The sequence below is a fragment of the Bos taurus genome, chromosome 4, assembly GCF_002263795.3.
Source record: "Bos taurus isolate L1 Dominette 01449 registration number 42190680 breed Hereford chromosome 4, ARS-UCD2.0, whole genome shotgun sequence".
Taxonomy (NCBI): Eukaryota; Metazoa; Chordata; class Mammalia; order Artiodactyla; family Bovidae; genus Bos; species Bos taurus.
This window is the reverse complement of record NC_037331.1, coordinates 91,587,214-91,601,323: the sequence shown is the minus strand read 5'-3', so window position 1 is coordinate 91,601,323 and position 14,110 is coordinate 91,587,214. Positions and strand designations below refer to the sequence as shown.

Sequence of the window (14,110 nt, the reverse complement as noted above, 5' to 3'; positions counted from 1 at the left end):
AAAATATAGGTATAATCTCTTTTTAGAAATTATTTATTTACTTATTTATTTTTGCTTGCACTGGGTCTTCATCGCAGTGCTTGGACTTCTCACCACAGTTGCTTCTCTCATTGTGGAGCACAGGCCCTGGGTGCATGGGCTTCAGTGGTTGTAGCACTTGGGCTCAATGGTTGTGGCGCCCACGCTTTAGTTGCTAGATGCTTGTGGAATCTTCCAGGACTAGGGATCGAACCATGTCCCCTGCATGAGCAGGTGGATTCCTATTCACTGAACCACCAGGGAATCCCCCTACCAAAATCTCTTGTCCACTTTTTTCACCATCTGGTTCTCCTCTTTTTTCTAAGAATGACTCTATTCTTACCAATTTAAATCACTTACCAGTTTACTCACGTTAGCCTCTCAGCTTCTTCCTACTCTTTTCTATAACCTTTTATCTTGTTCAGCATTTCAGAAATCTAGAGGCATCCTCTTGATTTCATTTTTTTTTTTTTTTTTGTCCTTACCAGTTTTCTTTGCATGATTTCACTTAATTTTAAAACTTTAGCTCAGACACCGTTTTTTTCATTGAGTGTATCCTGATCTGGGTTTGGCTGGGTCCCTCTTGTGTGTGCCTATAGTGCCCCATATATAACTAAATTGAAGTTATCTATTTGTGTCTTTAAGCATCTTAAGGACTCTGGAATGTGTGTGTGTGTGTGTGTGGCTCATTTGTGTCTGACTCTGCAACATCATGGACTGTAGACTCCTCTGTCCATGGAATTCTCCAGGCAAGAATACTGGAGTGGGTAACCATTCCCTTCTCCAAGGGGTCTTCCTGACCCAGGAATCGAATCTGAGTGTCTTGCATTGCAGGCAGATTTCTTCACCATCTGAGCCATCAGGGAAGCCCTGGAACATGGTGGATGCTGATAAATATTTATTGAACTAACACTTCTGTGAGTTCTGATTCTTCCTCTCTTGGTACTGACTTTTTATTTTGTTTCTAGGCCTTTAAACATGATCAGACTTTCCTTACTCCTTTTTCTTTGTTTTTTTTTTTTTTAATACTCCTTTGCTGATTCCTCTCTCCTAAAGTATCACTTACTACTTCTGTGGAGATGACCCCAGACCTATTTTCTAGTCTAGTGATTCTGATAATTAGACCATTTGTTTTCAAAGTTACATGTCAGGCATCTCCACCTGGATATTTCTCCATATCTTACTTAAAAGCAACAGAAACTCAGTAAACCAAACTTACCTTCTTTTTAAGCTTGTTCCTCCTTTATGTGTTCCCTGTTTCAGTTATTTACACTCCTACCTTCCTGGTAACCTGGGCTAATTAGAATCCTAGGAATTACCTTGACTTCTTTCTGTCTCTTACATACTTTACCTGATCAGTGGTCAGTGTCTGTCCGTCCTGCCTTTGGATGTGTCTCACACTTGGCTTTTCCTTGCCATCTCCACCTTTGGTATTAATAGTTTAGTTAGGACTCCTATCTCTTACCTACACTGCTGCAGTAATCTCTTAACTGACCTCTAATCTGTCTTCCACGCTGCTGTCAGAACTATCTTTGTAAAACACAGACAGCTCTGTTGTTACTATATGTTCACTGCTCAACTAAGTTACTCATTGTCAGGTCTCAGCTTAAATTTCATTTCTAAATAAAGACAGTCTAAAATTATGTCCCTTATAGTTCTGTTTTACATGCCTTCCCATATTGTCAGCTAATACAATTTTTAGTTATGTTTATATTTGTGCATTAGTTTGTTTAGTGTGTGTCTTCCCACTGGAGAGATTTATGTAAGAGACTGGGAGAGTTGTATAGAGCCTGTGCCTAGCACAATGCTTGGGACATTAAAAAAATCCTTGTTGAATGAGTGGATGAATAATAGATAGCTTATCAGTATAGGAAAACAGGAGATAGCAAAGGCAGAAAAGCTTTAGAAGCTTCCTACATTTTCCCGGACCTTGGTCTGTAGTTCTGCCCTTTCTGAAATAATGGGCTTCTCCCTTCTGCCATTTGCATTTATTTCACTAAGGATATGAGTCAACAGTTGCATTACCCCACACTCTCGCTAATGCTGATATGACTATAGTTGATTTGGGGACTGTAGGGTGGTGGCAGCTAAGCTTTGTTTACCTGTTATAAATGCATAGGTGGTGCCCTAGCCATGCAGGCAAACAGGTATTTGCTAAGTTGAGTTAACCCAGATTCTTTTTTAGCCTCTTGAGTGATTCAGGCCTTTGTACCACATGTTAATTAAAGTGTTTGTTACTTGAAGGACTAGTTGTATTTTACATGAGGTATTTATTTGCCTGTTAAAGATTAAAGATTTTAATTTAGCAAACTTCTATTAAATGGAAAATGAAAAAATTATTTTAAAATATCCAGAAACAATAAGCAAATTAAACTCCCCTTCCCCATGTAGCCTGTTCAGGTTTCAAAAGTCAAAGAATTTCATAAGTATTCTTCAGATTTCACTGTCTTAGGCTGACTGTATCCATTTCATAGACATTTTGAGCTCCTGCTTGTGTGAGGCACTGAGTTAGGTGCTAGGACTACAGAGAGAAGTGCAGTTCCTTTTCTCAAGTACTATGAAAGAAGAACACATTATTAGGATACACAGAAGTGGAATTGTAAGGCACACTGGGATTGGTGAGGCTTTTCATAATTCATCCATCCATTTTTAAGTTGAGTTGAGCAAACTTTCCAGGTAGGTACAGAGGACATGAGACCCCATATAAACCAAGGAAAGGAATTACAGCCAAATCAAGAAAGGTCTTATATACCGAGTAGTTTGAATCATACTTTTAAAATTAGGGGTAGCTGCTGAAGGATTTTAAAAACCAGGAGCATCTGATAGCATTGAGGAGACTAAATTGGAGACAGGATAAGGGTAAGACTTATGGTGAGGAAATCAAGCAGAAGCCACATACACTGTATTCATAAATAATACCTTGAATTTATATATTTTGCCTCAAGTTATTATGTAGTTCTGTATTAGTTCCTTAGTTCATATGGTTACAGAATCTCTTGAGAGGATAGTTTTTGTTTTGTTTTGACATTTTTTCATGTAGTAAAGCGCACATCACTTTCAATTACCCAGATCCAACTCAGTTTTAATCAATGGAAAAGTAGAACTGGCACCACCTGACTTCCTCATTTTGTGCATTTTGGGTGGAGCTGACTCTTGAGTGTGAAGGTTGTGATAGGAAATAATACCAGTTACTTGCAAGAAAATACTGGAAGAGGGTGGCCAAATGTCCTGGAATAGGTATGGTTTTCTCATACTTTAGAACCCTGCCCTGTTGAAAATTGTATCTAGATGCATATTAATCTTATATTTGAGCCTGTTTGTCACTTTTGATAAATCTTTAGCATGTCATCACTCCTGTAAAGTATTCTATCAAGAAAATGTGGCAACATAATTTTTTTTTTGCCAAGTTACTATTTAAAATCAGACTATGACTAAAACTAAACTAACTTTATTTTGTTCATGTTTCCATCATCATTTTGCTTATCACACAGATTTTAAGTTCTTTTTCTTCTGTGAATCTGTTCCTCGTAGCTCCAGCCCATGGTGACCTCTTTCTCTGTTGAACTCGCAACATTTATCTTTTTTCCCCCTCTTTATCCTTTGTTATTAGTGCATTATTATTTAACTACAGGGTTCCCATGATTATACTCTAAACCTACTGAGACTCAAGACTAACAGTTTTGCTCTGCAGCATGTAAGGTTATGAATGAATGGATCATCAGGCCTGTCCCCATTTTCTGTTCTTCAGATGTCAGTGTCCTCTCTTCATGTCCTGTTTTTACTGGTCTAAAGCTTCTGTTGCTCTACCCTTGGCTACCCTGGGTCTGCTGGTATCTTGTGTTTATGAAGATTATGAAGGATTTTTAGGAGGTTTTTGGGCCAATTTTAGGGAAATACAGGGGTGATTTTTCAGCTTTTTCCTGCCTCAGAATCCTATTAAAAAGCTTCCACAAAGATTCTACCTCTTTATAATTATTTTTAAATGTTTACTCATGTATCAAAATGTTTTGAGAGTTGTGAGTATGTGTGTGTGCATGTCTATAAACGGAGGACTAGCCAGATTATGTATTTGTTGGGTGTAGTTTGTGGGATCTCATTTCCCTCACCAGGCATTGAACCCAAGCCAACAGCAGTAAAAAATCCGGAATCCTAACCACTAGGCCATCAAGAAACTCCCAGGACTAACCAGATGTTTACTTTTGGAACAGAATAAAAAGAAAGAAGACAAACTTTTATCAAGTTCACAAACATAAATTTTCTTCCCAGACTTCCTTACTATGCTGCTTTTGTAGCCTAATGGGAACAGAGCAGGCTGCAAAGTAAGGCTCATAGTTATTTTATTTAGCTATCTGGTATTTACATTTTGTATACACCTTCTTTTGAGCCAGAATTCTCTTGAATTGTAGATGGGAACTCTAGAGATGTAGTTTAACCTCTTTTTAATGGAGAAAACTGAGGTAAGTGATTGCATGAAGTCAATGAAGCAGTCAGGAATAGAGACCAGACATCTCTTAAAGATGATTTTAGTAGATAATAACGTACACATGTTAACAAAGTTAAACAGTACAAAGAGATGTACTGTGAAAGGTAAGTCTTTTTCCTACCCTATCTCTTGGTTCTCGAATTCTCTTCCCATGAGTTAAGAAGTTAGTTTCCAGTCCAGTTTTCTTGGGCTTTCATGATGTTTTATGTGTATATAATCATACAAATGTATATATTCACCTTTACCAAATGGAAGCATACTATACACACTTTTCTGTTCCTGGTGGTTTTTTTTTCCCCCCCACTTTTTAGCATTAAGTCTGAAAATTGTAGAACCCATATATTTTTATGCCTTGGTCCATGAACTTTCTTATATAGCCTATCAGACAACTAACTTTAGTTACTGTGAACAAAGTATTATTCTTTACTTTTAGCATATCAGATTGAGTACCTCATGTGCAACATAATGTGGTGTTTCACATTTCTTTCAGAGAGATCATGGTCATTGATTTATTTTATGATAAATATTAAAGTTAAAAAATTAGTGAAATGTGCATAATAATTATTACTGCTAGTTACCAAAAAGAGCTTATTGGGATATTTTCTTTTCTATATGAGAAAGAAATGGTAGGTGAAATTTTCAGGGAAATCATTTACTTTTAAACTTGTGTAAAAACCTGTATGGTATGTTCCAAACAGTTTTATATCTCAGTGCCAGTGATAAGCAGTGGTGCTATAAATATTAAACCACAAATATTCATTTTCTAAATTTAAAAATCTCTAACTTCATATGCTAATCACAGAAATATAGTTTTTCATTTGTTTCTTAAAACAGTTTGTATGTCATCTGTATAAAAATATATCCTTAATTTTGATCATTCACGGTTTTATTTTGGCTAGCTTATCTGTCAGTGCAATTATTGCTTTATTTTTCATACATTAATGGGGCCTGTTAAAACTGCTTGATTTTAGATCTTTTGGACCAAACTGTATCACAGAAGACAAATCCATTGAAAAAAAAAGTGTACCATACCAAGTGTCCATGATAGGGTTCAGAGGCCAAGTGTTTATGTTCGATTACTAGTAATCCTGCGTTCTCCCTAAAGATGGCAGTACTTCTCCACATATCATTCACTAATGCTGTTTGAAAATAGTATTAATTATAACTCCATTATTGACTGGAAAAAAGTTAATCAGACTAAAAGTGTATTTTCATAATGATACCACAGTAGTTAAAATTCAGTAGTAGTACAAATAAAATTGTATCCATGAGGTTCACAGCATTGGTTCAACTTCTGTGTGTGTTATCCTTGACCATGGACACAGGGTCCTAACTGCATTCTGACTTTGGAATTCTTGATGTGATGCTGTGAACATCTTGTCAAAAATTGTGATAAGTCATGTTAGGACCTGGCTGTGTTTATTATTAGATCTTTCGCCTCTGGAGATGTTATCAGGAAACAAAAACTGACAAAACACCCCAAACAGAACAAAACCCATAAGTAACTGCCTATTGCATATATTTGTGGACATGAGAAATGTTTTGGTATTTATTCTTCAGTAAAAGTGTATATGTCCAAGTTCTTGAACATTTACTTTTTGCTTAGGTGACTAGTTCTTTTAATAGATGAAACAGTTACTTATTGGTGCCAGAAAAACAAAAATAAATCTTCAGCCTTCTCTGCTGTAGAAACTAAACTCTAAATTCACAAGGTTCACTGGAACATGGAGAAACAATGCTATATTTTGTTCCTCCTTTTTCCGTTATTCCCATTTCGAATTAAATTGTTCTTGTATGCATGTGTTTGAAATCACATGGCATCGTAATTTGAAGATGGTGAACAGCAAGACAGAGGGCAGGCTAGCTTCCCTGTTAGACCTCACACTTACCTTTGACATGGTCACTGCTTTCTAAAGCTGGTCCTATTGGTTCATCTAGGGCCATTATTGATTGAACTAGCAAGATGACTAGGTGCTTAAGGACTGTGTCATTCTAGCCAGTCTTATAGATAAATATTTAAGTATAAATACCACAATGATGTTGTTGTTTAGTTGCTAAGTCATATCTTAGTGACTGCCTATACTATAGCCTGCCAGGCTCCTCTGTCCGTGGCATTTCCCACGCAAGACTACTGGAGTGGGTTGCCATTTCCTTCCCCAGGAGATCTTCCTGCCCCAGGGATCAAACTTTATCTCCTTGTTGGCCGGTGGGTTCTTTACCACTGAGCCACCTTTGTTGTTCAGTTGCTCAGTCGTGTCTGACTCTTTGCAACTCCATGGGTTGCAGCAGGCCAGGCTTCCTTGTCCTTCACTATCTTTCAGGGTTTGCTCAAACTCCTGTTCATTGGTGCCATCCAACTATCTCATCCTCTGTTGCCCCCTTCTCCTCTTACCCTCTTTCCCAGTATCAGTGTCTTTTCCAATGAGTTAGCTCTTCGCATCAGGTGGCCAAAGTATTGGAGCTTCAGCACCAGTCCTTCCAGTGAATATTCAGGATTAATTTCCTTTAGCATTGACTGCTTTGATGTTCTTGCTGTCCAAGGGACTCTCAGGAGTTCTCCAGCACCACAGTTGGAAAGCCTCAATTCTTTGGAGCTCAGCCTTCTTTATGGTCCAACTCTCACATCCTTACATGACTACTGGAAAAACCATAGCTTTGACTACATGAACCTTTGTCTCCTGGGAAGCCCAAAATACTAGTTTTTAAGTTTGTCGTGAGATATATCAGGGACACTGACTTCTGTTTATGGTTCAGTGTAATTTCCCCCAATAGACAAATGTACATGGAAAACTAATCTTAAGATTTCTTGATGAAGAACATTGAATCAGCTCTTAGTGACCCTTATCTGTAAGCTCTGGTAGTAGGATATGTTCAGTTTTCCCATAGGAATATACTTGCCACTCAGACTAGATATTCATCAATTCTCAGAGCAAATTTCTAGTAGACCACAATGCAGACAGATGGCCAGCTTTTGCTTTCTTGATTTCTTTCTCCTTTAGCAAAGTTTTTCTGCATCAGAGTTTAATAAAATTGCACTAATTATGTCAAACAGCCCAATGCCTGGCATACAATAAACGATAATAAGTGTAACTGTTGTTAAGTTCAGGTTACCTTGGTATACTTTTAATGTCAAAGACCATCTTTTGGGCCATTTCTTTGGGTTATTAATTAATCTCATCTTTCACATTTTAAGTTACTTTCATTGTTTAATTTCTTTTTCTTTTAACTCCTTAATTGCATTTATCATTAGTGTTGAATCCATGAGCTAATGAATTAGGCCAATCCCTTTTGGCTCTGTATGATTCTGCTATCGTTTTGTTGTTGACATACTGCTACTTTTAAAATTTAAGTTTCTTATTCCAAAATACCCCATTCCCCACAGTTCTTCTGTTTATAATGTGAATCTATTGAAAGAGATAGTCTTCAAGTTACTGCTCAGCATAATTTTGTATCTTGTTTGAATAGGTGATGTCAGTTGTAGGCCTTTCCATCTAATCAGTTTATCTTCATTTCAGATCTGCTTAAATTCTTTTTCATAAAGTTATTTTGAAAGTGGTCTGAATTCTTAGAATAGTAGGATGACCATGGGAGTTGGGAGGCATGGTTGGACAATCTAGGGGTAGGGGAACAATGGCGGTAAACTCAACAGTCAACATTGACGTTACGGATCTGGCAAATACAGACTTGAAAAATCAAATTTTGTGTGTGAAAATGAGTACAGAAAGGAATAATTGAGGTCAGTTGATCTGTCACTCCAGCAACAATTGTTGTCAGCTTTTTCCTCTCCATCATTCTGGGGATAAGTTATTCTTTTAAAAATGGCAAAATAGGTTTAGGGAAATTGGAGAAATTGCCACAGCTCTTTCTAATGTTTGTAAAAATACAGATTATAATGCATTTTTGAAACTGGTGGTCTCATGATAATACACATTTTAGGACAGTCATAAATAGAAAAAATTGCAGGAATTCATTAAAAAAAATGGATAGGTCATTTCAGACTGCAGTTAATCAGGGAAAGCTTATTACAATGGCTGAGGGTCTCGAGCATTTGAATACATGAGAGGAGGGAGAGAACATTGTATGTTAGGGAAGTGGAGAGTCAAGTGGTTTGATGTGAAGTTTGTTAAATATGGTCCATGAAAGAGAATTGAGGCTGCTGCCGCCGCCAAGTTGCTTCAGTCGTGTCTGACTCTGTGCAACCCCATAGATGGCAGCCCACCAGGCTCCCCCATCCCTGGGACTCTCCAGGCAAGAACTCTGGAGTGGGTTGCCATTTCCTTCTCCAATGCATGAAAGTGAAAAGTGAAAGTGAAGTCGCTCAGTTGTGTCTGATTCCTAGTGACCTCATGGTGAATTGGGGCACTGCTTGTCAAATGATATCATTTACTCCAGAGTTGGAAAAAAAATGAGCCCCACGCCATTTCCATTCATCATGTAACTGGATAAAACTACTGAAGTCTCTTGGTACATCAGGCTTCACATTTTCATGTGCTCTCTCATGTCATCACAAATTTCATTTTAGGACTCTTTGGAAATTGGAAAGGCTGTCAACATCTTCAAAATAATCTCTCTCCCCTACTGTCTGATAATTACTCAAATGGCAGAAAAAGTTTGATAGCACTCAGAGGTCAGATGTGCACCTGTGACATCAGGCATGCATCATGGTTTTCCTTCTCTGATGAGGAGGGGATAGCCACGTGTCATTGGAAGGGATAGCCATGCCTCATTACTTTCCATGTCAGCAGCTGTTACCACCTTTCCAAGAGGTATTGCCAAGAGATGGGAACAGAATATGATGTTTTTCTCTACTAGACAGAAATTTGCTGCCTTTCCAGAGGTCTTAATTGAAATTGAAGGCAGAGGAAATAATCGGACTTGACTTTGGCTTGAAACTCTGGGAGGAATTTAGTGTTCTAGTACACAGGCTGCCTTAATCTGACAAAGCATTCTATGGAATTCGGCTTTGGTTCTGTGTACCTTTGTGAGTCAAGGAATTCAACACTTATGGCCATGGAGAATAAAGTTACAATTGATTATCAAAGGTTATCTATGTGTTACTATGTCAAAGACCATATTAGAATTTCAAATCAAGCCAGGTTTTTACTGAGATTTACTATTGAGCTGTTAAAATTTAAAAATTTCTTTCAGGAAGTCACTATTTTTCCTGCAAGAAAGGATGAAGGAGGGATTCCTTTCTTTGTAAATATTGCTTTTTCTATATTGCTTATGTTCAGGAAATCAGTTTCTAGTGCAGTGAAGTATATGGTGTATGTATGCATTTCTGTGCATGCTTCTGGAAGACAAAGTCCATGTCTAATCAGAATCTCACTAGTCTTTGACTCCCCTGAAAGATTAAGAACTAATAACTTCGCTAGTGTGGAAACAATGGGATGCTCTGGATGAATCTGAGCAAAGGACTGACAGGAAATTAGAAAGCTCATCTGAAGAATAATGAGATGAAAAGCTTTGGCAGGACTGAAGGGTGATTTAGGGATTCAGGTTAGCCTTAGGGTTGGAGTTATCTGAATAATCTGAAGGTAATTTTCTAGATAGAGCTTTTCAAAGGAAGGAATCTCAAATTATCTTTTTTTTTTTTTTTTCTGAGCACAGTGCTTGAGACATAACAGACACTCAAAAATTTTGAATTGAAATTGCTGTACAACACACCAGATGAAAGTTGGATGATAGCATCAAAAATAAATGTTCTTCTGTCTTATCTGCATTTAATCCTGCTATGTTAAATCATTTGGTGTAAAATAAGGATTTTGGAGAGACACTGCTTTATAAAAAGTTCATACACACTTTTTGTTCAGCAGTTGGTTAACACAAATTTTTGGCCACTTAGTATTTGTTCTTTCTGTATGTTTTATTTCTGATAATTTTTTAAAATTCTACAAAAATGAGTGTCTCTAGACATGATTGTTTTATCCCATACCTACCTACAGAGGGAAGGAAAAACTTGCAGGGTGGTGTGGTTGATTAGATCATCCTCTGGTTAAGCAACATTCCAATAAACAGCTTGGATTTATGAAAATCCAAAATTATGGAAAAATTAAGGAAAATCTCAAAAATCTGAGGTCCCTTTGGCCTAAAATATCATTGGAATTTATGTATTAATGGATCTTCTATCAGTTCAATAACAAAGCCTTATAATTCCTTCCATTTGTTATGGTGGTATAAAATTTTATTATCACCCAAAAGATTCCCTTGATGTTAGTTAATAAGAGCTAAAAACTTAAATTTGTTATGACTGGAAAACCAAGATATAAGGTTTTGACTAGTTTATTGTAATACTTTAGTTTTGCTCCCACTAAGTTCCTTCAAGTTGAAGAGCAAGTTATTGAATACATTGTTAAAAAATTGGTATTATCTAAAACATTTGTTCCAAAAGTGTGGTAACTTTTTTTTTTTTCCAGCAAACCTTGTGTTCCCAAGTCTGTGGAGATTACAAATCAAATTAGGTTCATTAGAAGCTCAGAAAGTCTTTTTTTTCACCTGAAGTAGGAATACTTAATAAAGGTCTAACTTCACAGAAGACAGTGGTTTTGATTCACTGCATAATGTTTAAGGCATAAACTGCTCTGAAATATTGTGATTTACTCAGAACTTTTGAGGAGGATAAATTACTTCTGTGGAAATCATTCATTCATTCTTAAAATCTTTTGATGTCCATCACTTTGCTACACAATGTAAAACATAATTTTGAATTGGTAGAAAGAATGGGTACATAAGAATAGACTAAGTGCCATTTATTAGGTTACTTGAATTTTTTATTATAAAGATATAATTTGGGAAATATGTAAAGATTACCTGCAGCCTCATCACCTGAAGATAACCACTTAACAGTTTGGAGTGTTTCCATTATTTTATACATGCATGGTGTGTCGTGTATGTATCCACATGTACACACATATGTATACACCCATTCCCACACACCACAAATGAGGATTAAGCTATTTTTTTTATTCTATCTAGTATACCTTTCCATATGAATAGATAGTATATCCTGGTATTCTTTTAATAACAGGTTAGTATCAACTCTTAGAGATGGCTGGATGGCATCACCGACTCGATAGGTGTGAGTTTGAGTGAACTCCGGGAGTTGGTGATGGACAGGGAGGCCTGGCGGGCTGCAATTCATGGGGTCATAAAGAGTCAGACACAACTTAGCGACTGAACTGAACTGAATCAACTCTTTAGACTTTAATCTTACTGTTGGTTATAGGATAGTCCCAGTTTTTCTTTAAATTGCTGTTTCATTTTGCCTGTTTTTTTGCTGTTGTAGATATTGCAGTGAATACCCCGTATGAAAATTTTGCATGTTTTCATTTTTCTGGGTCAAAAGAATTTAAGGGTTTTGATACCTTTTCCTAAATGGCTAAGAACATGTTTAATGACACTTCAGTTGGATGCTGTCTTCCCCTGATGAGCACAGGTTTATCTCCTGTGATTACGACAAACAACCTGTTGGGCGGAAATGGCATCGCGCTGAGTTGGGGTTGGCGGCTCCTTGTATTACGGGGAGGCGCCGGCGCGTTCGGCCTGTTTCTAACCGGCGTGTCTTTGTCTCTCTCCCTGGGGATCGCTGCCGCCCGTGCGGGCCGAAGCCTCGGGAAGCCATCGCCCCGCAGCGCCGCCGCCCTGCGCCCGGCCGCCCCGGGGAGCCGCTGCCCGCCCGCGGGCGCCGTCACCACGCGCCAGGCCGCCGCCAGCTGCCGCGCCAAGCTCCGCGGCGGCGCCGCCCGGGAGCGCCAGCACGCCGCCCGCGGCCTCGGGAAGCCGGCGGCCCCGTGAGCGCCGCCGCCCGGCCGCGCCCGGACGCCGCCGCGCCCCGCGCAGCCCAGTACCTCAGGCCTCGCCCGTCGCGCCTCTCCTCCCGCCGCACCCGCCGGAGCTCTCAAGTCCACTCGGGCGTCGGCGATCTCCCCGGGGGCCTCAGCTGCCGGCGCCCTGCCGTCACCCCGCGCTTTACCGACCTCTGTCCCACGCAGCCCCTCAGGAGGACCGTGTGCCTTAGGGCTGGCGGGTGCGAGGACTTCCTCATCCCGTCTGCCATAATCCCGGCTTCTTTGAGAATCTTGCCACCGGAGAGTACCATCCTCTTCCCTCCTAATTTGTCGAGTTCCTAGTCATTTCCCTTCATCATTAGTTCTTCAAAGCCTAGTTCCCATTTTAATCTTCTTCACCTCAAATCCCATCATCACAGGCTGGTGACCCGCGCTGTCCAGAGTCTTGTGACCCATACTGTGGTTAAACTTGAATTCCAACCTCCAGTTCCCTCCTTGTAACTTCATACCCAATGACCATTTGTTCCTCTCCGAATCAGCCCTTGCTCCCGGGTTCTAATTTGCCATCCCAGGGCATCCTCTACTGGGTTTGCACCGAGATTAGTGCGTCTCCTGGGCTGCTTAGTCTGTGACTGAGCGGAGTCGGAGTCGGGGTGAGATACCAGACTCCTCCAACGAGCAACTTCAGTCTGCGTACTCCACAGCAACCTGACTGAAACTTTCTTAGAACGGTGCCACATGAGCCTAAGGCTCTTCTTGCCCAACCTCCCTCTCCTTTTCTAGGTGTCAGACTTGCGTTATGGTATGAAGACTGCGCCCTGCTCCTGATTCTTTCCCTCTTTGCTTCACAGATGTCCCCTCAATAAAAGTCTTCTAAGTTAAACCCTGCCTCCGTGTCTGCTTCTAGAAGTGGTTGTTGTTATTCAGGTCGTGTCTGACTCTCTGTGACCCCAGGGACTGCAGCATGTCAGGCTTCTGTGTCCTTCACTGTCTCCCAGAGTTTGCTCAAACTCATGTCCATTGAGTCTGTGATGCCATCCAACCGTCTCATCCTCTGTCACCCTTCTCCTCCTGCCCTCAATCTTTCCCAGCTTCTAGGAGGACCTGAAGGAGGACCTGAGCTAACACCTTATCCGTCATTCCACTCTGATCACCATCTTCCTATCAGCCTGGATCCCTTGTTCACTGACAATTCATTAACTTCATTTTTCCCACTATTTATCAGCCCTTGTCACTTATTTGTCTAGCCTAGATCCTGTGACCCATCAATATTATCATCCTTGAAATAAAGTCCTCTCAGCAGTCTTGAACTTCAATTTTTTTCAGTTTACTTTCCTGGTAAAATCTCAACTCTGAATGAACCTGTCTGCCTTCCATTGGCCTGACTGGGACAGCTGGACATTTTCTTTAAGGAAATCACAGTTTTACTTTGAATCCTTTATCTCAAACCTCAAATTGGTGCTATTGTTCCTACTATAGCCTCAGTTTCCCACTTCTGTTTATACCTTTTCATCTCTGCTCAGAATTTCCCAATCTCCTCCTCCCTGTTTACTTTAAATTTCCCTTGAAAAATAGATGTTACATACAAAGTCTATCTTCCCAGCACAAGACCCTCCACTCCCAACCCAGCTGCCTTGGTAACCACCAACTTCCTTTTTGTGACTATGGAGGAAGTTTCAAAGGCCACCTCCTCCTCTTGGACTTTGGATCTCAACCCTTCTTGCCTTTACAAGGACTTTTTTCCTTAGGCATTCCCTTTTCTTCCGTGATGTCAATTTCTGTCTTGAATGAATCATTCTCATGAGCCTGCAAACACGCTCCA

The 14,110-nt window shown here is 39.6% G+C and overlaps 1 protein-coding gene across 4 annotated transcripts in view; it reads left to right on the top strand.

The window, feature by feature from the left end:
- Positions 1-13,171, top strand: part of ZNF800 (zinc finger protein 800) — a 50,961-nt gene extending 37,790 nt beyond the window's left edge. For all 4 annotated transcript variants that reach the window (XM_059885511.1, XM_059885512.1, XM_059885509.1 and 1 more), the window contains one exon: positions 12,109-13,171. In XM_059885511.1, coding sequence (XP_059741494.1) covers positions 12,109-12,295 — 187 coding nt within the window. In that variant the 3' untranslated portion in view covers positions 12,296-13,171. The remainder of the gene's footprint in view (positions 1-12,108) is intronic.
- The last annotated feature ends 939 nt before the right edge of the window (positions 13,172-14,110 follow it).